Source organism: Bubalus kerabau, chromosome 7, assembly GCF_029407905.1.
Source record: "Bubalus kerabau isolate K-KA32 ecotype Philippines breed swamp buffalo chromosome 7, PCC_UOA_SB_1v2, whole genome shotgun sequence".
Classification (NCBI taxonomy): domain Eukaryota; kingdom Metazoa; phylum Chordata; class Mammalia; order Artiodactyla; family Bovidae; genus Bubalus; species Bubalus kerabau.
In genome coordinates this window covers 34165024-34188885 of record NC_073630.1, presented here as the reverse complement: position 1 = coordinate 34188885, position 23862 = coordinate 34165024, and the positions used below count along the sequence as shown (strand labels likewise).

General features: G+C 38.3%; 1 protein-coding gene across 13 annotated transcripts in view; it reads left to right on the top strand.

Moving 5' to 3' along the window:
* The window catches only part of CAMK2D (calcium/calmodulin dependent protein kinase II delta), a 314733-nt gene extending 293626 nt beyond the window's left edge, over nt 1–21107 (top strand). For 9 of the 13 annotated variants that reach the window (XM_055588024.1, XM_055588015.1, XM_055588016.1 and 6 more), the window contains 5 exons: nt 8367–8442; nt 13690–13784; nt 15861–16089; nt 17800–17897; nt 19040–21107. In XM_055588024.1, coding sequence (XP_055443999.1) covers nt 8367–8442; nt 13690–13784; nt 15861–16089; nt 17800–17866 — 467 coding nt within the window. In that variant the 3' untranslated portion in view covers nt 17867–17897; nt 19040–21107. Of the gene's footprint in view, nt 1–8366; nt 8443–13689; nt 13785–15860; nt 16600–17799; nt 17898–19039 lie in introns of those variants that run through there. The other 4 variants (XM_055588026.1, XM_055588025.1, XM_055588023.1 and 1 more) reach the window with 2 other exon arrangements.
* The last annotated feature ends 2755 nt before the right edge of the window (nt 21108–23862 follow it).

Here is a 23862-nt window from a genome sequence, read left to right as displayed (position 1 = left end):
AGGGTAGCTAGTTTTTGCTGGAAAAGTAAAAGAAACGTGGTGAAACATCAAAAGATTACTACTAATCATAAAAAAACCCAGACATCTCAAGTTAATGATTTTAGTGCTTTTCTGTGTATGGGAAGATGCAGGAGTCTGAACTTGGTGAAATTCTCCTTTTGATATGCATCGTCATTATCTAGAGTCAGTGTTCTGGTGTTTTCCATCCTGTGTTCCCCTCAGGGTACATCACAAGGGGTGGCTGCAGTGGCTGATGGCTTGATGGCAGCAACAATTACTCAACAGTACTTTACTGAAATGACAGGCAACATTTTGGGTCCACATATTTGAAATGAATTCTCTAAGCTGAATTTTGAGCAGAGTATCTCAGAGCTAAACTGGTGACATAGTCCAGTGTGAGGTATCACTTTAGTAAAAAACCATTAGCCATGAGGACCCATTTAAGAACTTCTGGTCTGAAAGGCTGTTTTCACCCTCCCAAATTAAGTTTTAAAAAAATGTAGCAACCAACCATGGACATGACTCTTGGTCCTCAGAGTCTTATCACTGCTCTCTGTCAAATGCCCGAGGACTTCAGAAGAATCACAGGAACTCGCATCATTTTGTGAATGTGTGTATATGTTTATGTGTGTGGTGAAAATGGGAAGTTATTTTCTCCCAAACCTAAGTATATCTTGCAAGTTGTGATAAGCCGTTATAAGTTTATCCAGACTGACTACTGCTGTGCCTTTTCAGTCTATGGTCTGGCATCTCAGAAGGCTATAAAATTCTTCAGATCATCAGTTAAGGCATGTAGGCACATGTATTACATTGGGCCCTGGCCTTTGGATCTACAATGTCATTGACAAACTCATTTTTTTAATACAATTGACATATTGAGAGTCTATTATTTTCCCATAATTTTCCAAATTGAAAAAAAATTGTTTAAATATGTTATTTGTTCCATAAACTTTTTTCATTAGTTCCCTAATTTACTGTTGATTGTAGATGCTCTAGGTCTTTAAAAAATGTATGGGTGGGACTGGGTTCTATGACATGTTTTGTGAATTGGCCTCTTTTCTTTCCACCACACTAGACATGATCTGCCCTTGCAATTCCCATTCATTGCTTCAGGAAGCATGAATTGGATAATGATAGACTTTGCGATGAAAGCTGCTGAAGATGAGAAATTTTTAGCAAGAAAGTGTGGGATTACAATGACAGCAGATGCTGCTGAGTTTTCTTGGGTGGTAATAAAATCTGCTGAGTTATCTTGTCAGTCTTGTCAAGGGGAATGGGTCAAAATGAGGTAAATATTATTTTACACAAGAAAGTATAATGCTGTTCTTAAAGTATTTGTGTAATCTGTACAGTGGTGGGTGAGAAAACTGCTTAGTTTCAACTTCACTGAGGCACGCTGGTGTGAGCAGTGCTGAAATACGATTAGGAACTTGGGTGAACCTGGAAATACAGGGAACAGACCTTTAAAAAATATCATAGGGACTCAATAAAAGTCACAGAGTAACATATTTTTATAACTATAGTTAGCCTGTGCTGTGCTGTGTGCTAAGACGCTTCAATTGTGTCCAACTCTTTGCGACCCCATGGACTGTAGTCGCCAGGCTCCTCCATCCATGGGATTCTCCAGGCAAGAATACTGGAGTGGGCTGCCATTCCCTCCTCCAGATCTTCCTAACCTAGTGGTCAAACCCAGGTCTCTCGCATTGCAGGTGGATTCTTTACTAGCTTAGTTCTTTCTCAAAAAAACCCAAAGATAACCACGCTTCAGTTAATTTTGATGGATCTTTTTGTTTGGTTGGTTTTTATTTTTGTCTTTTGCAAAATGATAAAAGATATGGTTCTGTTGTAACACAAAGGATTGTGTCTTATGACCCTCCTGCATTCTTGATGCAAGGGAGCATACATGAATCTACCAATTAAATTATTCAGGAAGGTGTAGTTATAAATAAACTTGTCCAAGAATATAGTGAATTCTTTTTCACTGAACTCAGTGTTTGTGTGAACTAATTTTATACTTTTTATAAAAGAATAAGTTATTTAAAAGAAGATTAATTATAAGCTAAGCAACAGCAGTAGAAATCATTGAAAAATATACCTATCCTCATGGCTGCACAGAATTTTAACCCTTCTCAGTATTTGACACTGCTGCACATTCATACTGAAGGACAGAGCATTAGCAGGTTGACCTTAACTTTTGACCTGTTTTGGCTAATATCATGTAAAATTGATTGGAGGGGTTAGTTGGAATCGTTATAGTTCCAAGATTTAGGGAAAGCTGTATTTCCTTCATGACAATACACCACCTCAAAAAAAAAAAAAAAAAAAGGCTAAAAAGAACCTTCCACATATTTAAAAATCCTCTCATTGTCTTTTCTATAAATCTGATTTTTTCTTTTGAGACAATAGTTTTGATTGTCACCTTATTTAGTTCTGCAGTGGAAGAAAGAAATACCTCTAGAGAATGCTTAATATTTCTCTTGTTATGCAAGTATATAAGCCTGATACTTAAAGAGTACAATTTTAATCTTCAATCTAAGCAGTTGACATGAATCTTTGAACCAGTCAACTCTTAACTGGAAGTGGTGTGACACCAATCTTATTAATAAAACATCTTAATATTTAAAGTACCCAATGGTATTCATAATGTTGTCCTATTTCTAGCTTCTGCAGGTCAGCTGGGGTGGCAGAACTGTTACCCAGTTACTTAAGTGTGGATGCACTGAGTGCTCTCGTATCAGCAGACATTCTATTTGGTCTCATACAGCTTCTTTAGCCTCTGAAACATGTATGTAAGCCATTTTTAATGAAAATCCTCATAAATACTTTACAAATACTTTAATCCTTTTAAAAAAGTAGTAAATAGTAAAATTTGTTCATCTTCAGGTTCAGACTCATCTTAGGAATGACACAGCCATATTTTCTAACCCAATGATATTGTCACAAACCTTTTTTAAAAAATCTAAACATACTTTCACTTACACCAAATGATTTCAGTGCCATACATTTCTGTTTTTAAAGATTTGTTAATCATTTATTATCAGGCCATAGCAATGTAACAGGACTAATAGTACTTCTTCCCCAATTAACAATTTATACTTTGAAACTAAGAGTAGTTTTTTATAGAGCAAAGTACATAGATGATTTGAATAATTTATTTTATCTTTTAAATCTTGAAGATCTCCAGCAATTAAAAGGCTGAAATATTGATGTTATTGAACAGGTGATTTTTGGGTAAGTGAGCTACTTGATAGCAATCTTGAATAGAAATTTGGTAATTTCCAGGTGTTATATTTGAATAAAATATTATAAATTATTAACCCAATCAACTCTAGAATCCTTGACTTTGATTTTAAAAGCCAAAATAATGGAGATTACTCTCCCAACTGTTAATAATATATGAAACTAGTAAAATAAAAAGTGACTAAGAAACAAGCTGTTAATTCCACAGGAAACTCCAAACATAGCTGAGTTGACAGGTACCTTTTTCGATAAAACTACCAAGAGCATGAGAATGATCCTAATTTGTATATTTGCCTAAGATAATAACTATTCCAAACCATTATTTGTGTTAATGGCAGCATGGAAAAAGACAAACCATGGGAGATCCAATTTTTTTGAATTGGTGTAATAATTAATTACAACTCTGGCCCAGTAATTAAGTTGTCAGTCACCTTGCCAGGGAAAGTGCAAAGGCATTTAGGTGGTTCATTTAAGTTTATGATTTCAAAATATTGAATTAGGCACTGTGGGCTGGAAAGGAACATAGATTAGTGAATTAAACAGCAGACAACACCTCAGGCAAATAAAGTTCCAGTCCTGGCACAGCTTTTGAATTGACTGGATGACTTGAACAAGTCACTCAACACCCGTGTCCTTCAAGTCTCTGGCAGGCAAGTACCCAGTAACTCCATGAATGTAGAAGTAGCAGTTAAACAGAACAAATATTTGTTCAATTTATTATAGTTGATTTACAATGTTGTGTTAATTTCTGTTGTACACCAAAGTGATTCAGTTATAATGCGTATACACTCTTTTTCCTGTTCCTTTCCATATAGTTGATCAGAGGACATTGAATATAGGTCCCTGTGTTATACAGTAGGACCTTGTTACTTATCCATTCTGTATATAACAGCTTGCGTCTGTAGTCCCAAACTCCTAATCCATGCCTCCTCCACCCCCTTGGCAACCACAGGTTTTTTCTCTATGTCTGTGAGTCTGTTTGTTTCATAGGTAAGTTTGTTTGTGTCGTATTTTAGATTTCACATATAAATGATACCATACAGCATTTGTCTTTCTGACTTCACTTTGTGTGATAATCTCTAGGTCCATCCGTGTTGCTGCAAATGGCATTATTGTGTCCTTTTTATGGCTGAGTAGTATTCCATTGTATACTTGTATACATTGTGTGTGTATATCTATACACACACATACATATATACACATGGGCTTCCCTGGTTTAGATTTTACAAGGTTTAATAGTCCCTCTTTAGTTATTTATTCTGGATAAGAAATGATGGTTGGTTGTACTAGAGTGATGAGAAGAAAAGAAGTGGATTAATGTGTAAAGGCCTTTAAGGCAAATTCAGTATGGCTTGAACTACTGGATTGGGAGAGGTGGGATGAGGGAACCACAAATGATTCTCAGGTTTCTTTCTGGCTTGTGCAAATGGATGACATTGCCATTCACCAGGACGAGGTCCCTGGAAGAGCAAACAGGTGACAGAAATTCATATGCTCAGTTTAGGGTATGTTGGGTTCAAGATGCATGTGAGATATCCAAATGGAAATTCCAAAGTAGGCACTGATATACAGACCTAGAGGAACAGTCTAGAACAACCTGGGAGTCATGGGATATTCAGAGATTTAAAGCACTGGTATAGACAGAACTGTAGGGATAACAGTTTATGGTAAGTGGGCCTCAGACTGTGCCTTTTAAAAGGAATTGAAACATTTAAAGTCCATGTGGCAAATGTGAGTGAGATGCTGTGATCAGATGATTGATAAGAAAAGCTGGGAGAAGCGAAACAAGAATATTTCAAGATGGTGTAACAGACTAATCAAGCTCTGTGGCTTTGGGCAGTACCTGTATTCTCGACTTCTTTGTTAACAAGAGGGGTAACATCTGTCTGCGTATCTCAGGGAACTGCCATGATGCTCAGATTTCATACTGCTTGAGAAATGTTGAAATCTATGTTATTTTATCATATAATCACTCTCAGTTCCTAGGGATGTTTGTTTTGTTTTGAATACTTGGACCATTCACAGTCTTTACTCTTCTAGGCTTCTTTAGAACAATAAAGAGCCAAAAAATATGAATTGGAACATGACGCTATTTGCAATTCTTTTGCAGAATTGCATGGGATGTGATTGTACTCAGGATCTGGAATATTTCTCCCATTTGCTTTTCTCTCCTGCCTTTCCCCTAGGAACCTGGAAGTCCCCTTTAGGACCTGTGGGTATAGGCTTGAGCACCTCAATTCTATCACTAAAACTATTCGGTAATCAGTTCTCTGTGATTAAATGGTTAGCCACAAGGTAGAAGCCTCGGGTATTCAGGGAACACCTTACTGGTACAGTCTTCCTCTCCTCTGGTGTAGTTAGTGACACACCCCAGATTGCCCCACTTGGACTTCCATAGTGGCCATCACGTACTCTCAGGGAGAGAGTGGGCTAGAGGAAAATGGCCCTCCCCACAGAACGGAGGCACCGAGGCACTTCACCCAGCGAGCATCCCTCAGCCTCACTGCGGAGGAGACGAGACCTGGCTAGTACCAAACCCTCCATCTTCCTCTTAAGTCACTGTGGCAACCATTCCAACCACAACAGACTACTATATACAAATGATTCATCCCCAGCCTCCTGCTTTCCTTTAAAGAGTCAGCTGTCATGTGCTGCCCTGACTCACTCGCCTTTGCTCTGGGGAAATAAGCACTCTAAAGATTCCTGAGTTCCAGGCTCCTCCAAGCCAAGAGCCTCACGTTTTTATGATGATGCAGCACAGAGGCATCCTGGCCACCTCCCATCTGCCGTCCTGCCAGCTCCAGCACCACTGTTTCTGAACATAAGAACTAAGAAGGCAACTTGTGTCACTTTGATTAAGCAGGATGAAGATTAAGCCAGTTGTAGGGATGCCAGCTGTTGAAGAACTAGTGAGTATTTGCACAGTAGTTCAGAGTGAGACAAGGCCATGTATACCCCATGTTTCTAATACCATACTATGCTTGTGAAGGAACCCAGAGACTTTCAGAGAGTGACTCTGAACTTCTCACAGTTTGTAAACTAAGTTGGCCTAATGAAGCTCTTCAAAGGGCAGTAATCTTACGTCCGTTTTTCCTCCTTTTTTTTTTCTAAACTATAGTTTTTACCGATTAGCCACACAGTGTCTTAGGGAATCTATTAGTTTTAAATAAGGATTTAATACAAGGAGTAAGTTTTGTATAGTCACATTTTCCTAATTTCATTTTCTGAGCTCCCCCACACCAGTGTCCTGTATATTCTGGAATCGGGTCAGCTGTCATGCCTTTTTGCCAGATGTTCACACTGTTGAGGCCAGAGACAGATCCGCATTGTAGGCAGACGCTGTACCATCTGAGTCACCAGGGCAGTTCCTATTGCCTAAATAAATTTAAGCTAAAATGTGCCATTGGCACGACCCGTGTTATAGAATTCTTCCCTGACACTACCTCTGTCAGTATGTTTTCATATTTGGTATATTATAGCTATGCATTCATCAAAAGAGCACGGGAAAGAACTGTTTTAAGTGTGTTTAGGAACTAAGAAACTCTATGTTATTTTTTTTTCAATATAAATGAAATAACTGAGTATGGAATCTACCCTATATGGTGATAATTATTTTTACTATCAACCTTGACATTGTTAGTAACCATTTTATCAGCAAACCATATTTTATAAGGTAGTCTCAGATCGTCTCAATGAAGTCAAGTTAGGTTTTGCAGAACATTTATTTTAAATAAGGGATATTTAAACCTAGATAACCTGGAGTTTTGAAAGTGAGTATAAACATTTAGGTTTGTGGTTAAGAATGTACTTTAAAAAGATCAGATTCATTAAAAATGCAAACTGGTTGCCTTTAATCAGTAAGAACTAAAACCAGACTTCAGTTTTTTCTATGATGAACAGCAGCCCTATTACCTCACTATAATAGAGTGGAAATAACTTTTAGTGATTACCCTGTTTATTTCCAGTGACTTAAGGAAGTACCACAATGTTCTTAAAATTCAGTGAAATTTAATTTTTAAAATATTTCATGCTTTTATTTCATAAGAGAATAATGTTCTGAAATCAGGAAATGGTTTTCAACATCAGTTGACCAAATTCACAAACTTATTGAGCATCTGTTTTATTAAAGACATTGGATAAAGCTTTTTAGAGGATACAAAGAAATAACATGTTCTTTGCCCACAGGGAGCTTTTAATCTAACTAGGAAGACATTAGAGAGTCAACCAAGTTTAGTAATAATTTAACTAAAGAAATTGTCTTGGTATATAGTATATCCTTAATTGCCAAATAATACAAAGTAGGCTTTCCAGAAAGGAAAAGAACACTTGAGGCAGATGAAATAGGTGGAATTTGAGCCAAGTCAACTATATTAACAATTTTACCAGTTGTGGGCTAGGAATAGAAGCAAATCATGTTTGATGTTAGTGTTGACAGCTATACAGGAAGGTTTCTAGCTCCATCCATAGCATTGATTCACACATTGTTTTTCCAATTTACAGTTTACGGAAGGCCATTTATCTACATATGATGGCAATTACAGTGTTAGCGTCCCCTTTCATAGAGTTAGTTGAGCTAAACAGTAAAATAATAATTTTATATAAATTAAATGCCTCAATGCATTTATTTCAGCAATACTATGAAGAAAGACATATTAGTAACGTGATACTTTGACTGTCTTTTTAAATAACACAGTTGTTAATGGCAAGAGAAAAAGGTTCATAAACTCAATCATGTTGAGATAAAGATAATAAAAACTAATTTGTAAAAAAAAATACAGCCTTGACCTTCCAGGTGAATTCCATTTTCTAACAAAGGGGATGCAGTGGTGCTTGCCCAACATGGACCTGCTCACTCAGGGGTCCTGTTAAAGTTAGACTGTGCATCTGCAGGTTTGAAGTAGGGCCTGAGAACAATTTCCTGCTGTTTCTGCCAGGCTCTCGGAACAAGGACCTAACATTGATCTGGGAGCTCTGGGCAGCAAGACTGTAGAGAGGAAAACACCGCGATTCTAAGAGGGCTGTCTTAACGGGTAGTACCCTGTTTGAGGAAAATAGCAGTATCATTAGAATAATCTCATATGGCTTCTACCCTTTATTCTCACCCAACTCTTTCTCTTTGCCTTTAGCACGAAAGCAAGAGATTATCAAAGTCACTGAACAACTGATCGAAGCTATCAACAATGGGGACTTTGAAGCTTACACGTGAGTAGAGGCACATTTATTTTGCTTTCATGCATATGACTAAGTGTTTTCTATATGAATGCATTCTTCAGTGTACCTGAACTCATGTATATTCAACCCAGGTTTGATACAGTAGCTTCATTTCAAGGTATAATGCCCCAGGAGAGAAACAAGTGTATTTAAGAATGCAGAGAGAGATTAGACTTCTGACAGGAAAACTGGGGATTTCTTTGTCAGAGCTCATCTCCATGTGAGAGAAGGCTTTCCAAGCAGAGCAGTCCATGAGGTTAAAAACACAAGAAATAGGAAAGCACAGAAAAAGTGCATCTGGGTTTAGGCGTGTTTTTCCTCACCTTCTGCAGAGGTGATGGGACAGAGAGAGATCAGGAGGCAACATCCAGTACAGCTGAACTTTATCTTCATCTCTTTTAGGAGTTTGTCTCTTAAATAAAATGTTCTTTGAAGAAAGGGTTCTAATGTTAAAGTACACTATAGGTATAGAGGAAGTCACTTTGAGCAAATAAAAATAAAACTTTCAAATAAATAGGGCATGGAGGATTATCGTGCAAAGAATGTGGGTCTGTAAGTTAGCTATTTGAGTGGAGATAAAAATCAGTTCTCAACTTTCCATTTATACCCTGAAAGATGATGCTGTGAAAGTGCTGCACTCAATATGCCAGCAAATTGGGAAAACTCAGCAGTGGCCACAGGACTGGAAAAGGTCAGTTTTCATTCCAGTCCCAAAGAAAGGCAATGCCAAAGAATGCTCAAACTACCACACAATTGCACTCATCTCACACGCTAGTAAAGTAATGCTCAAAATTCTCCAAGCCAGGCTTCAGCAATACGTGAACCGTGAACTTCCAGATGTTCAAGCTGGTTTTAGAAAAGGCAGAGGAACCAGAGGCCAAATTGCCAACATCCGCTGGATCATCGAAAAAGCAAGAGAGTTCCAGAAAAACATCTATTTCTGCTTTATGACTATGCCAAAGCCTTTGACTGTGTGGATCACAATAAACTGTGGAAAATTCTGAAAGAGATGGGAATACCAGACCACCTGACCTGCCTCTTGAGAAATTTGTATGCAGGTCAGGAAGCAACAGTTAGAACTGGACATGGAACAACAGACTGGTTCCAAATAGGAAAAGGAGTACGTCAAGGCTGTATATTGTCACCCTGCTTATTTAACTTATATGCAAAGTACATCATGAGAAATGCTGGACTGGAAGAAGCACAAGCTGGAATCAAGATTGCCGGGAGAAATATCAATCACCTCAGATATGCAGATGACACCACCCTTATGGCAGAAAGTGAAGAGGAACTAAAAAGCCTCTTGATGAAGGTGAAAGAGGAGAGTGAAAAAGTTGGCTTAAAACTCAACATTCAGAAAACGAACTAAAAAGCCTCTTGATGAAGGTGAAAGAGGAGAGTGAAAAAGTTGGCTTAAAACTCAACATTCAGAAAACGAAGATCATGGCATCTGGTCCCACCACTTCATGGGAAATAGATGGGGAAACAGTGGAAACAGTGTCAGACTTTATTTTGGGGGGCTCCAAAATCACTGCAGATGGTGACTGCAGCCATGAAATTAAAAGACGCTTACTCCTTGGAAGGAAAGTTATGGCCAACCTAGATAGCATATTCAAAAGCAGAGACATTACTTTGCCAACAAAGGTCCATCTAGTCAAGGCTATGGTTTTTCCTGTGGTCATGTATGGCTGTGAGAGTTGGACTGTGAAGAAGGCTGAGCGCCGAAGAATTGATGCTTTTGAACTGTGGTGTTGGAGAAGACTCTTGAGAGTCCCTTGGACTGCAAGGAGATCCAGCCAGTCCATTCTGAAGGAGATCAGCCCTGGGATTTCTTTGGAAGAACTGATGCTAAAGCTGAAACTCCAATACTTTGGCCACCTCATGCGAAGAGTTGATTCATTGGAAAAGACTCTGATGCTGGGAGGGACTGGGGGCAGAAGGAGAAGGGGACAGAGGATGAGATGGCTGGATGGCATCACTGATTCGATGGACGTGAGTCTGAGTGAACTCTGGGAGTTGGTGATGGACAGAAAGGTCTGGCATGCTGCGATTCATGGGGTCGCAAAGAGTTGGACACGACTGAGCGACTGAACTGAACTGATAGGTCCTCTTGAATGAAAGCGCTAAATGTTAAAAAAAAGATTGCTCTCTGGTTGGAAAGGTGTAAGTTTAAAAGCAGGGGACTCATAGATATGAGAAAGGAAAATGATTGGGCTACCTAGAGAGAGAACTTAGTTTTTTTTAATTTTTTAAAGCCAAAATAGAACTAACAAAATATTTGTAAAATGTACCTAAAATTAATTTATATTGAGACAATAAGATTGGAAAGTGGAAAAAATAGGTAAAGGACCTGATCTGACCATTAGCAAAAGAGGAAATATAAACGACAGACTAAATGAGATCCTACTGATGCCCACTAATCAAGTGCATATCTGAATGCAGGAGGTTCTCTGCCCCTCAGATGAGCAGGAACAAAACCCCTGCTGACCACAGAGGGCAGGACACCAGTGGCTTTCCCACCGTTGACGGGGTGTAATGGGGACACTTCCATGGTGGTGGCAGTGGCTGAGGCTTGGGTCACAATTACTGTATACCAGGAATCTTATAAAGGTCCAGATTACTGCTTTAACCCTGTATTATTTCTAGTTATAAACATTTAACAGGAGCATGGATTTTGAATTTTAAACAAACGGACAAAAATTGTGAACAAAAGATACTGCCTCTAGGAGATGAAATTGTGGGCTTTTTTTTTTTTTTGCCTCTTTCCAAGTTTTATATAATAAGATATTATTTATCAGTTACAAATAGATAACCAAATATAAAGTATGGAAGACAGTAACTGAATATAAGAACTAAATTAATCCCAGGACTGCCTCTTATAAATTTAATGTGTGTTAAATTTAATGCAATGGCACCCACTCCAGCACTCTTGCCTGGAAAATCCCATGGACGGAGGAGCCTGGAAGGCTGTAGTCCATGGGGTCGCTAGGAGTCGGACACGACTGAGCGACTTCACTTTCAGTCTTCACTTTCATGCCTTGGAGAAGGAAATGGCAACCCACTCCAGTGTTCTTGCCTGGAGAATCCCAGGGACGGGAGAGCCTGGTGGGCTGCCGTCTATGGGGTCGCACAGAGTCAGACACGACTGAAGCGACTTAGCAGCAGCAGTAGCACCAGTAAGAGTATAGTTAGAATGAAATAAATAGTAAAAAATGGATTTTAAAACATATTATTTGTTGTTAGAAAATTAAACAGTTGAATAGTTGTTAAAGAGTTGTTTAGAATCCTGCACCATAGGACCAGCTCTCTTTTATTCTTTTGGTTGATATAACTTTGTTAGACCCATATGATTCATCAAACATACACTTAAAGAAAATATGGCAATAGCTTTCCGTTGTGGAATGGTGGAATTTGTCGGCGAGGCCATAGTGGCGAAATATAGCACTTGCTATATTCTCAGACACTTTAAAATAGGGTGTTTTAAATAATTCAGTTCCTCATATCACTGATTCCTTTTCCTACCTTCTGGCTTGATTTTGTATACTTAGGTCCAGTAGTTAACCCAGAGCACCTTCCATTTGGGGATGGTAGGATGTACTGATAAAGCTGTCAGCTGGTCTTTAGAACACCTGTTTGGAGCATGCACCCCCACAGGTCAAGGAGCAGTTTGTGACTCTTATTAGTCCAAAGCCGGTGATAGAAGAGAGATACATTCATTACTTACTTACGTAGAAACAGAGAGAAAGAACACATTAACAGGTTTTCAACTATGTTGACTCAGTGGTTGGGTAAAAAGAGCCATCATAGTACAGTGATCCTCAGATGATTTTGGTGCTGATATAAAGTAATAAAAAATTTTGATTCAGTAATGTTGACAGCCAAAAGTCTATTTATAGAGAATGTAATAGCCCCTGGCAGAAAACAAGCCCCGTTACCACGGGAACGCTGTTCTTGCCATTTTGCTTCTTAGAGATTACAGATATTTAACTTTGAGCTTTAATACCTGCCCACCAGGAAGCCTGAGGTGTTTCAAGTTTAAAATCTCTACCTACTCCCACCCTATCTGCACCTGAGGCTTTCTTTACCACAATGAATAAACCACTGTGATATCTTACTTTAAAGAGTATTTTCTACTTTAAAACTATTCTTTAAAAAAATCAGTTCCAAAATTCTATGAGCTGTACTTTTAAGAACCATAATGATCTTTTTAAAACTTGTATTCTTGTTAAAAACATTTTAACTTTTCGTCTCCCACATGGGGAATTTCTGTAGGAAATTAGATGAAGCCTCACTAAATTAACGGTCCCAAATCCTTCAGTATGCATTCTTTTTATCTAAGTTTGTGAACTACTCAATTCTTGAAATCCAGATCGCCTACCCCTCCACATACCTGGAGAACTCTTACTCCAGAAAGTGCAGCTCAAATTTTCTCTCTTAAATCTTTCCTTTCTCACATATAATCTGGGTTTTGGGCACTTTGTGTTTATTTCCATTCCAGTATTAATTGTTGTGTTTGTTTCAAAGAATATTTGCTACATAGTAGGTATTTAACAAATTCTTTGTTGAATTTTTTCAAGAAAGCCTATTGGCTTTCCCTGAATATACCATTAAAATGGTATCTTTTTTCTTGAATCATAATTCTAGGATTAAAAAGTAAACTAATGTGCATCTGAATCTCTCGATTATAAAAGTTAATTAAGCTTGTATTTAAAGTTTAAGTCTTGAGGACATTGCCAGAAAATGTAAGATGTGACACATAACCTTCACATCAGTCTAAGTGACTGTTTGACATGATGTAGATAGTATCACATTATTCCATTTAATTTCCAAGGCAAAGTTTATTTTATAGGACTTAGAGATTGACTCAGACTTGGAGAGCATTTCAAAAATAAACTTATAATAACTAGAAAACTAGGGAATTATAAAAACTGGGGAAAGCCTAGAGAACTCCCCTTGCAAATTAAAAATTATAAATGTTTCAAAGGAAACTCCTAAAGCATTGTAGATCATCAGCTGCTGGAACTGGTTCTATTATCTTGCCCTTATCTGAGGTCACTGAAAAATTATTTTTTAGGGTTTTTTCTTCAACCCACCCTGGGAAGACCTGTGATAGAAACTTTTATGTTTGTACTGGTTTTTTAAGACTCTTTCCTTCAGTGACTATTTGATAAATTAAAAATGGATATGTGTGAAACAACAAAATACATTAACTCATTTATTTTATTTTTTTTCCTACAGAAAAATCTGTGACCCAGGCCTTACTGCTTTTGAACCTGAAGCTTTGGGTAATTTAGTGGAAGGGATGGACTTTCATCGATTCTACTTTGAAAATGGTACATTTACTTTAATAGCATGCCTTTTCCAGCTTCTCTGAATTTCTCCAGAATTTCTAGATTCTTTGGCTCTTTCCTGCAATAAGCATTCTTACTTTAGTCCAGCATCCTACATCATAATTTTGTAATTTGAAATCAAAAAACACAACAGCCATAAGCTTTGGTATGTTTTGAAAAATACCTAATTTTAGATAAAAAGTGATGGTGATTAAATACACCCCATAGAAGTCCCAGTAAATATATATGCTGTGAAATGAGTCACCAAAAAGTATTTAATTATTTTAGGTTTTCAAAACATTGTTTATATGAAAAAATAAGAGAAACTACAGCATGCCAGAATATGTGCCATAGAGAGTGCTTTCAAGAATAATAATCAGTGCTCATTTCCAAGGTAAAAATGTGTATTAAGATGAGTAATGAGGTAAATATTTGTTCAGATTACAAGAATTTTAATGGTATCAGATAAAATAGCCACATTTCAGAGAAAGTGATAAAAGAAACGCCTGCAGAAATCCTCCAGGTCACCAAAAAAACTATAAAAGAGAAGTTCCTCTTATCCTTCTCCTAAAGACATTAGGTATAAGGTATTTGCATGATGCAGGGAGTAAATTTACCTTTTGCAATAAAATTTTTATGAATTAAAGAGGAATCATAGTAATGATTCAGATAATCAAGTTTACGTCCAGTAATTATAAGCATTGACAAGAATATTTGCGTTGCATACATTTTTACATTCAATGAATTGCTTTTTCTTATATGCACTAGATATTTGCAAGGAAACAAAGATAATTATGTGGTAAACTGGCCTCAACAAAACTTCAATAAATGTTCTCATATTCTCTGTTTCGTGCTGTGATTGACAGCATGGTGTAGTTTCCTTCAGTAGGCTGTAGCTTGATACCACCTCATCTGTAGCAAAAGAATAATGAACCCATTAATACTGTAACCTACCTCAACATAACACTGCACTTCATTACTCTCCATAAATACATATTCATAATAATGGGATATTGTTTTTTATCAGACTGCAGCAGTAAGTAATTAATTCAGATCGTTCCTAAGAATGAAGGATATGTTTGGATAACAGGTAAAACAGTTCTGCCTGTTTTAGTGATCAAAGAGAGTAGCATCAATCAATATCTGCACTAAATCTTCATCTCTCTTAGTCACTGAACAGTCAGAATAAACAGATGTTGTCAAAACAACAAAGGCTGGAGCCTATTGAAGTGAAGTCACTCAGTCGTGTCCGACTCTTTGCGACCCCATGGACTGTAGCCTACCAAGCTCCTCTGTCCTTGGAATTTTCAAGGCAGTAGTACTGGGGTGGGTTGCCATTTCCTTCTCCAGAGGATCTTCCGGACCCAGGGATCGAACCCAGGTCTCCAGCATTGTAGACAGACGCTTTACCATCTGAGCCACCAGGGAAGTATGGCGCCTAGTGAGGGCTGCTCAATCAAAGGAGCGAGCTAGAGGACCAGAATCAGGCTATATGGCCAACACCAAATTTTGGATTTTTACTGGCTAACCATAATTGGACTACTGGAATGGACTGTACTAAATAAAGGAGCCACTGGATGAGATGGGGAAACTGATTCACACCATGGCCAGCCTATTTAGAAGACAGCAGTCTCCATGCTTAATACATAATGTATTTCCCTTGCCCCAAGTACTTTACCAACTGGCGAAAAAAAAAAAAAAAAACCGCCCACAGGAAATCCTGTCAACTGTCCCAGCGGTTCTTTATTGGAAAAATAAACTGCTCTGTGCACCTGGGCCAGCCCTCCTCCACCTCTGTTCATTTTATGGCTTGTTCCTAACCACTTCCCATTATAAATAATTATGTCTCTCCAGCTTTTTCACCTAAAGTTTGAGTGGTGTACAATTTAACCACAAAGAAAATAATGACTGTATCTACTTCTGCTGTTTTTCTTTATACTTTGCACTCAATTATTTGCATTAGAGAATAGTTGAATGAATGAATGATATTCTATTTATTGGTCCCAAGGGAAGTTATTATTGGTTTCGGTTTACTCTGCATAGAAACTAAGTTCTCTTTTCCATGTTCTTCTCTTCCAGCTTTGTCCAAAAGCAATAAACCCATCCACACCATCATCCTGAACCCTCATGTACACCTGGTGGGCGACGATGCTGCCTGCATAGCATACATTAGGCTCACCCAGTACATGGATGGCAGCGGAATGCCAAAAACAATGCAGTCGGAAGAGACGCGTGTTTGGCACCGCCGGGATGGCAAGTGGCAGAACGTTCATTTTCATCGCTCGGGGTCACCAACAGTACCCATCAAGTAAATATTTCCAGGCTGTCAGCTTCTTTGTTAATACGCCCACGGTCAGCGTCTTTTACGTATTCCATTGTCAGTAGCACGGCATCTGTTATTTAACGCTAGTGGTTAGTTATACTGGTGGGAATCCATGTTTCATAAGAAGCAGTCTATAATTCTCTGGAAAGATTAGACTAGCTATTTGTTTGTTGGTTGAAACTTGCCCTAGAAAGTATACCATCATTTTAGATAGGGTTAAATCAGGGAGAATTCATGTAATAAGGCAAACAATTTATACAACTTCATTGTCACACATTGGCAGAGGAAGGAAAAAGTTTCTAAAATGGCCAAAACAGTTAAACCTCTTTACTCAAAGGTTCCTCACACATAGTTTCAACCAGTCTTAAATAAAAAAATTTCAGTAGTAGAGAAATTCCAGTATGTTTCAAAAAGCAGAACTTAAATTTGCCTTGCAGGTAAATGATTTACATAGCATTTAGATTGTATTAACGATTACAAGTAATCTCTAGAGATTATTTAAAGTACATGAGAGCATGGGTGCAGGTTATATGAAATACTACACTATTTTATATAAACGACTTGTGCATCTGAAGATTTTGGTATCCTTGGGGGCTCTCAAACCAATCCGCCACAGATACTATGGGCTGACTGTATCATATAAGGAGCTTCATTTCATAGATTTTTCTACTGGTACTCTATTAGGATATTAGAAACTTATGGAACATAGCATATAAAATGCAAGTATTACGTATTTCAGCATCTTTCTCACTACACCACTCTAGCTCAGAGGTCATGGTTGCTCTTCCATTTATATCATCTAGGTGCTTACCTTGTGCCAGATAAAATGCAAGGTGAAAGACCAATACCAAAGAAAAACTACAACTTCACAATCAGCTTCAGAGTAGAAGGGAATGGATAACCCATGCAGCAAAGTGCTTATAACAAGTTGGAAGTATACTTTGTAGAGAAGACAGAATTTTGAGCAGTCTTAAGTGAGGAGTGGAATTTAGCAAAATAGAACAAAAGGAACACAGTCCAAGTTCAAGGAGCATCAAGAGGAAAAGCCCAGCGCCAGCCATCAGCTCCCTGTGGCAGGCCTGTGGGTCCAGAAGGCTACCTCCAGGTGGCGTAAAGGGGATTATGGTTGTGTTGAGTAAGTGTGGTGAGACGAGGACGAGAAGGCGTGTTCACACTCGGTAGAAGTTCAGCCAGCTGCTGACCTCATTTCAGATTCTCTCACCTGTTCATATCTGGGGGCCTTGGGATGGGTCATCAAACAGCCATTCAATGCACTCCAGAGAATCAAGATGTCTTAGTTTAATAATGTCCCACCAGTGGTTTTCACATGGCCTTCTGTTTAGCCTTATTATGTATCAATGTTGGATTTGTCCAAAGTGGGTCAAGAAGGAAAGAAAAGAAAGGTTGAAATTCACTCCCAAAAAAAAAATATATATATATATATATAAATACATATATAAGTAATTAAAAGACAGGAGAACTGTAACAATAATGAAGATGCCTATCTTTGTGCATTTCTGAGTTTTTTACCCCAAAGAGGTACAGTACCAATTGCCAGCTACTACAGAAGGGATTACTTTCATTCGGTACTAGAAGGTTAGTTTTTCTACAATTCCCTGCAGTGTTTATGAATAGAGCCTACTTGAGAAAATTTCATTTTATGCCAGGTGGCTTAAGTGAGGCTTCTCTTAATAGGCCACCTTGTATTCCAAATGGGAAAGAAAACTTCTCAGGAAGCACCTCTTTGTGGCAATACATCTAAGGCCTGAAAACCATTCACACATATGGGTCTTGTAAGTAACATCTCGCTCCGTGATACTTTGTGATTGGAGCTAATGACTGAAAAGCTGCATGGCTGTTTTTCCTCTCTTTGAGGATATTTTCTTGCATTGTAGTCAATGAAAACCATAAAAGGTCTTTGAGAATCCACAGCATTTCTGCATGAGCTCTTGAGTCTAACGTTTGGCAACATTGTGTAGCATAACCCTTATTTTCAAGGTATTAAGTGCTGAAAAGACCCTACCTTCAGCATATAGATCGTGGCATTTCAAATATTGTGGAGTTCTCACATCAAAAGTCAATTCTATCTGGGTCAATTCAGACAACTCTCAATTATCCAGATCTAATTTACATCCGGCTCTAGGATCCTTTGATGTCTGTTTTTCAAGAGGTTACAGTTCCTGTTCTGCACTTAGCTAAGGTTAATAAGTACATTAATTTGCTGTGCCTGGCCAAGTTTAATGGTATTTGACCACAAGGAGGAAGTCAGGCTGAAATTTAGAACTCACAAAGTGAGTAATTCCAGAGGATAATTGAAAGTTGACTGTAGTTAAATTCACGCCTGTGTTGTTGTTTAACATTGGCTTCTTACCTTGGATTGGAAGGATTCAGATACGTGTGGCAGCGTCGTGAATTTGTTCCCCAGTCAAAGCCCTGAACTTTGTCCAAGCTTGGAAGAAATAGTGCTCCCAGCTGTTGGTTTAAAGAAAGAAGACCTCTGGTTAAATAAGAGTAATCCCACATTCCCTATTCTTGAGGCTGTAAAATTGACTTCTAGGGTTGACATCCAGTGGAGTCTAAGAATAGTGACAAAAGCTAAAAGATGAAGTTACACTTTTAGTCTCTTTCAACCAAATAATACGATTCATTTATTAATTTATCTGGTAAGCATGACTGCTTAAACTGTATATTTAATCATGTGATTGCAGCCTGAGTATTTTTAGCTTTGCTCTGTGTGAACAAATTGACAGATTAATGCAGGAAATCAGTATTGTCTAACATCGTTCATTTTCTCTCTTAACGGCCGCAAAGATCTCTTATACATAGTATTTTCAGTCTATTACTTAGCTATAAAAATCGTAGCCTCGCCTCATCTTTGGCAAAGCAATGTGATGATACTTCATAAAACAGTTTTATGTCTCCCCTCTCTTTGCAGCTAAACATCAACAGTGCCACTTCTGCAACTCTCTGTTCTCAAGGCACCTGGATGGTAACCCTGAGCCGTCCTCCCCTCCTCTTCATGCATGTTTCCGAGTGCATGAAGTTGTGAAGGTCCTCTGTGTAATGCCTATGTGATGCATCACCTTGTCATAGATTCCTTCCTATACATTGTTTACACTTCAACTATGGGGATGTTCCATGCAAACTTCAATCATTGTTGGCAAACAATAGGGGGAGGTGAGCAAAAAAAAAAATTCCACAATATTCCCGAGTGCAATCTAGTCATCCAATTTCTCTGTTTATGCCAAGACTTAACAGACTTCAGAATTACCATTCTCTGAATGAGAGTTTGTAAGAGAAAAGTAAATTTTTAAGAACTCTTTGCTGTTCATATGTTTTAGCTTGTTTAACAAAAAAAGTCAAAAAACAAAAAATTACCTTCAGTTTCCTGGTGTGATCCTGGCTGCAATGGATGATTTTTCACTGAAAGCTGTGTTGCTGTTACACAAAGTGGGTTGAATCATTTATGAATGTGGAAGTGAGAATTAGTGGGTTTGCTATGATCTAAAGTCATGTCTTTTTGGGTCAAACTACATAAACTGGAAAAACTCCCATCGCTGACAAGTTTGATCACTTTAGGGTATACACGTACTGTTCTGGTGAAATTTGCCGAATTGAATTTTTTTGTTCCTTTCTCAAACCTGTGCTTTTTAATTTTTGCTTCATTTTCTCCTATTTCTTTATCACTTTTGTTTGCTTCTTTTTGTATCTTTTTTTTTCATTCTTTATCTTTTTTTTCCTGTTTAGTAGTGTGAATAAAGTGAAATTTGCATAATGAAGGTAAAATAAAAACTGAGGCCTCTTGGAGGTGGCTGGACTCATACTTTGAGCATCTTCAGGGCCCACAGAGATGAGGTCAAGAAGAGCTCAAAGGTTTGTAATTCTGCTCTAGTTCGGACATAGGGATCCTAACTAAGTTGGAGATATTAGAACAGTTTAAACGTATAGGAAAGCAAATAGGACCCTCCTGCACCTGCAGCATGTCTTACTGAGTGGAGCAGTTGCCAGGACAGCGCCCAGCTGGTCGTGGACCTGGATTTTGTGCAGAGGCACTTTCTTCTGCCTTGCCCCTCCTGTGTGATCACTGCTAGGCTTCGGAAGTTCAGAGGATGGGGAACACTGCAGGCCTCTCAGTGTTTTGAACACGATCTCTGTGACTCGTGGTTTTGTAGCTACTCTCAAGTGTCTGGGTAAAATTATGCTTCCCTTCTAGGAGTTAGGATTTTCCTGCTTTTAAAAAAAAAAAAAAAAAAAGGGAAATGTCCCTGTTTCCTTTGTGCTTCTCATTTTTCCCTTGTTTATTCCATTCCTGTGGGGCTTTTTCTCCTCCCTGAAATGCTTTATAGTGCATGGGTATCTTCATCAACCTTATTTTAACAGCAGTAATTCACAATCCTCAGAAGCCTATTTTTAAAGCAGAAGCAAAAAAAAAAAAAAAAAAAATCAACCCTCCCTCTTTTCCCTTATTTCACGTTTCTGTGTTGATTGATTACTAATCACCTTAGATGTTGTTACTAGTGGATGTATGGTAGATGGATTGAAGCTTTTCTGATAATTATTACACGATTTAAAACAATATATATTTAAATATATACAGTAAATGTATTGAGCCATGTTAACCTGCCAATGAGATCTGTGAAAAAAGTAATGGCCTCATTTTTCCCTTTTTAATTTCTTTTACCTTTTTGTGAAATGGCTATACGTGGCATACATGTATTTTAGAAAAATATTAGGTATAGAGTTTTTTTGTTTTTTTTTTTTTTTTTTTACACTTTAAGCATGTGGTGTTGAAGTATTACTGTAGATCAAGTTTGTCTTCCACACTAAGATGTGAGGAAATTGTGATTTGTTCTCTCCACCACAACGGAATTACACATTTATTATCTTCTCTCATTTTGAAACACTGCAGTTTACCATGGGACACTGTATATATTTCTTGCCATAATGGTAAATGACTGATTGATATATTTAAGAGTTAATAAATTTGTGATTTCTGCTGACAATGTGTCCACTTTTGTTTCTTCAGGGATACTCTATTTCTGCATGTGTGAGGCTGGCTAGTGCCAATGGCCACACATCCTATATGGTCGTATTATTACAGAATTCACCTTTGACATTAAGATGAAGTTACTGAACTGAGCTTCCCTCTAAGAATGAACTTGGTGATAATGACAATTTACTGTGTTATTTGTGTGCACAAAAGAACGGTCTCTCCTAGGAAAGTTTTTCTGAGAACAAACCACTTGACACAAGAGTCCTAAAAATTTCTGAACTTGCCCTCCTCCTAATGGCTGCTAGCTCGCTTCCACTTTTAACTCAAATCTGACATCTGACTATGTAACACTTCTGGATCATCATCGCCAATATTCAGGCAAGCACCTCATCTCCTGTTACTCCAACTTAAATCTGAGTGCACATAAGTACTGAACTTTGTTCAGTTTATTAAACGCCCTACCACACGAGGTTTGTTTCTAACCTAGAATATGCTTCCCCTATTTCTTCAACATAATTCATACTCATTCTTTGAAATTCAATTTAGAATAACACCCCCTCCAGCAAACCTCCCTAGACCATGCTGTAAGCTCGCTCTCTCCCAATACTTGCATAATGGTTGGTGTTCACCTCTCCCGCCAAGCACCTTGGTTTTGGAAATACATCTTTATTTGTGTCTTCTCTATAGGCAAGAACTGTGTGTGTGTATCTGTGAACCCACATGAGATGTTAGTAACTATTGAGCCGTGGGCAAACCAAAAACGGGGAACTCACAGTGTATAGTCCTGGATTTAACGTTCGGCTCTGTTGTCTTTGACACTCTGAGCAAGTTGCCTCTTCCCTCTGAACCTTCATTTTCCTATTTATAAAATGAAAAAATACCAATTAATAAGGATATTGTGAGGGTTTAGAGATAATGGATAAAGAGTACCTAGAATAATATTTGGTGGATAATATTAAGTAGCAGCAGCTATAATTGTTCCAATCACTGATATTAATATTCCCAATGTTCTGGTTATTCCTTACTTAGAGGTGTATATAACTCTTATTTTGGTATGAGCTGCCCTGTTTATGTCGGTTTACTGATATTGCTAAGGATATGCTCAAGTGTTGCAGCAGAAAAATGAGAAACAGTGATGTAGTCATCTAGCTGAAAATAGGGAAAATGAAAGGGAGTAAATCAGTATATTCTGGGGAAATTCTCAAGGAATTTTAGCCTGAAGTAACTGAAGTTTTGAATCTCTGTATAAATAAAAACTATATATAATGTAAGAGTAAACACAGAAAGCACAACCTTTTGAATGAGTGATCTCATTAAATAAAATTCTACTGACTTATACAAATGTTTCACTGTTTCCATGGTTGTCTGTGTCAGATAACAGTGCGAACAGATAAGATAGAGAATGGACATCAGCATACTGGACTATGTGTCCATGGTCTGAATAATCATCAGCAGTCATAAACCACCTGTCTGAGCAGCAGCATGAGGTAGTTACAGTACTTCTACCTTTCTGTCAAAACGATTCTCAAAAATAAGCTGGCATATTCTTCCGAGGACCCAGCTTCTGCCTCCACAGCAAGAAATGATCTCTGCATCTCCGTCTACACCCCGCACCCTGCCTTCTCTCCTGTTGCTGGGGATCAGAAGTTCATGCACCTGGCAGAGGCTGACACCCTTCTCCTCCAGCTGACCCTACGCCTGCTGGCAGGCACTACAAGTCTCCCTTGTCATAAATCATCTCCTCTGCATGGGACATTCTACTTAATGCCCCGTTTCTTTTCTTCACAGCCAGGTACCTTCAAAGGCCTACGTGTGCTTGCTGTCTGCCACCTCTCTCTCTCATGCCCCTTAAGCCCACTCCAGTTTCCCTCACAAATCCACGAAGCAGTGTACCCAAAGTTACCAATGTCATTAATTTGAGGGGCCAATGTCTAGTCTTCATCTTACCCGATCTCTCAGCAGCATTTAACACAGTCTACCATCTCAATCTTAGAGAACATTTTCCTCTTTCAGACAGTACATTGGCCTAATTTTTCTCCTACCATTCTCCATACTCCTCCTCAGTCTCTAACTGTTCCCTTTTCGTCAACCTGGCTTTTAGGTTTTGGAACTTTTTTTTTCTATCTTCACTCACTCTCAGAATACTTGGCCCTAATCTCAATGGCTTTAAGTTATGTTATTGACTCTCAAATATGTATCTCCAGCCCAGATCACTCGTACATTCCAAACATGTAGATCCAACTGCCTACCTGAAATCTACATTGGAGATCTACTAGGCAAGAATGTGCAAAGCTGAGCTTTTAATTGTGACAAAACTTGCTCCCTTTACGATCTTTCATATCTCAAAAATTGGCAATTCAGTTCTTCCTTCGATCAGGCCAGAAATCTCAGTGTCTTTATTACACTAACCATTTGAAATCCCATTATTTTTACCAAGTTACAACCAGAATCTGACTACTTCCGACAACGGCTTCTGCTGCCTCCCTTGGGCCAAATCACCATCATATTCTCTATACTATTGGAAAGAAAGTGAAAGTAAAGGGGACTATACTCCCCTTACCTCTCTTCTGTTTACTATTGATGTGTGTGTGCTCTGTCACTCAGTCAACTGTCTGACTCTTTGTGACCCTTTGGACTGTAGCCCGCCAGGTTCCTCTGTCCATGGGGTTTTTCAGGCAAGAATACTGGAGTGGGTTGCCATTTTCTCTTCCAGGGGATCTTCCTGACCTAGGGATCAAACCAGAATCTTGCATCTCCTGCATTGC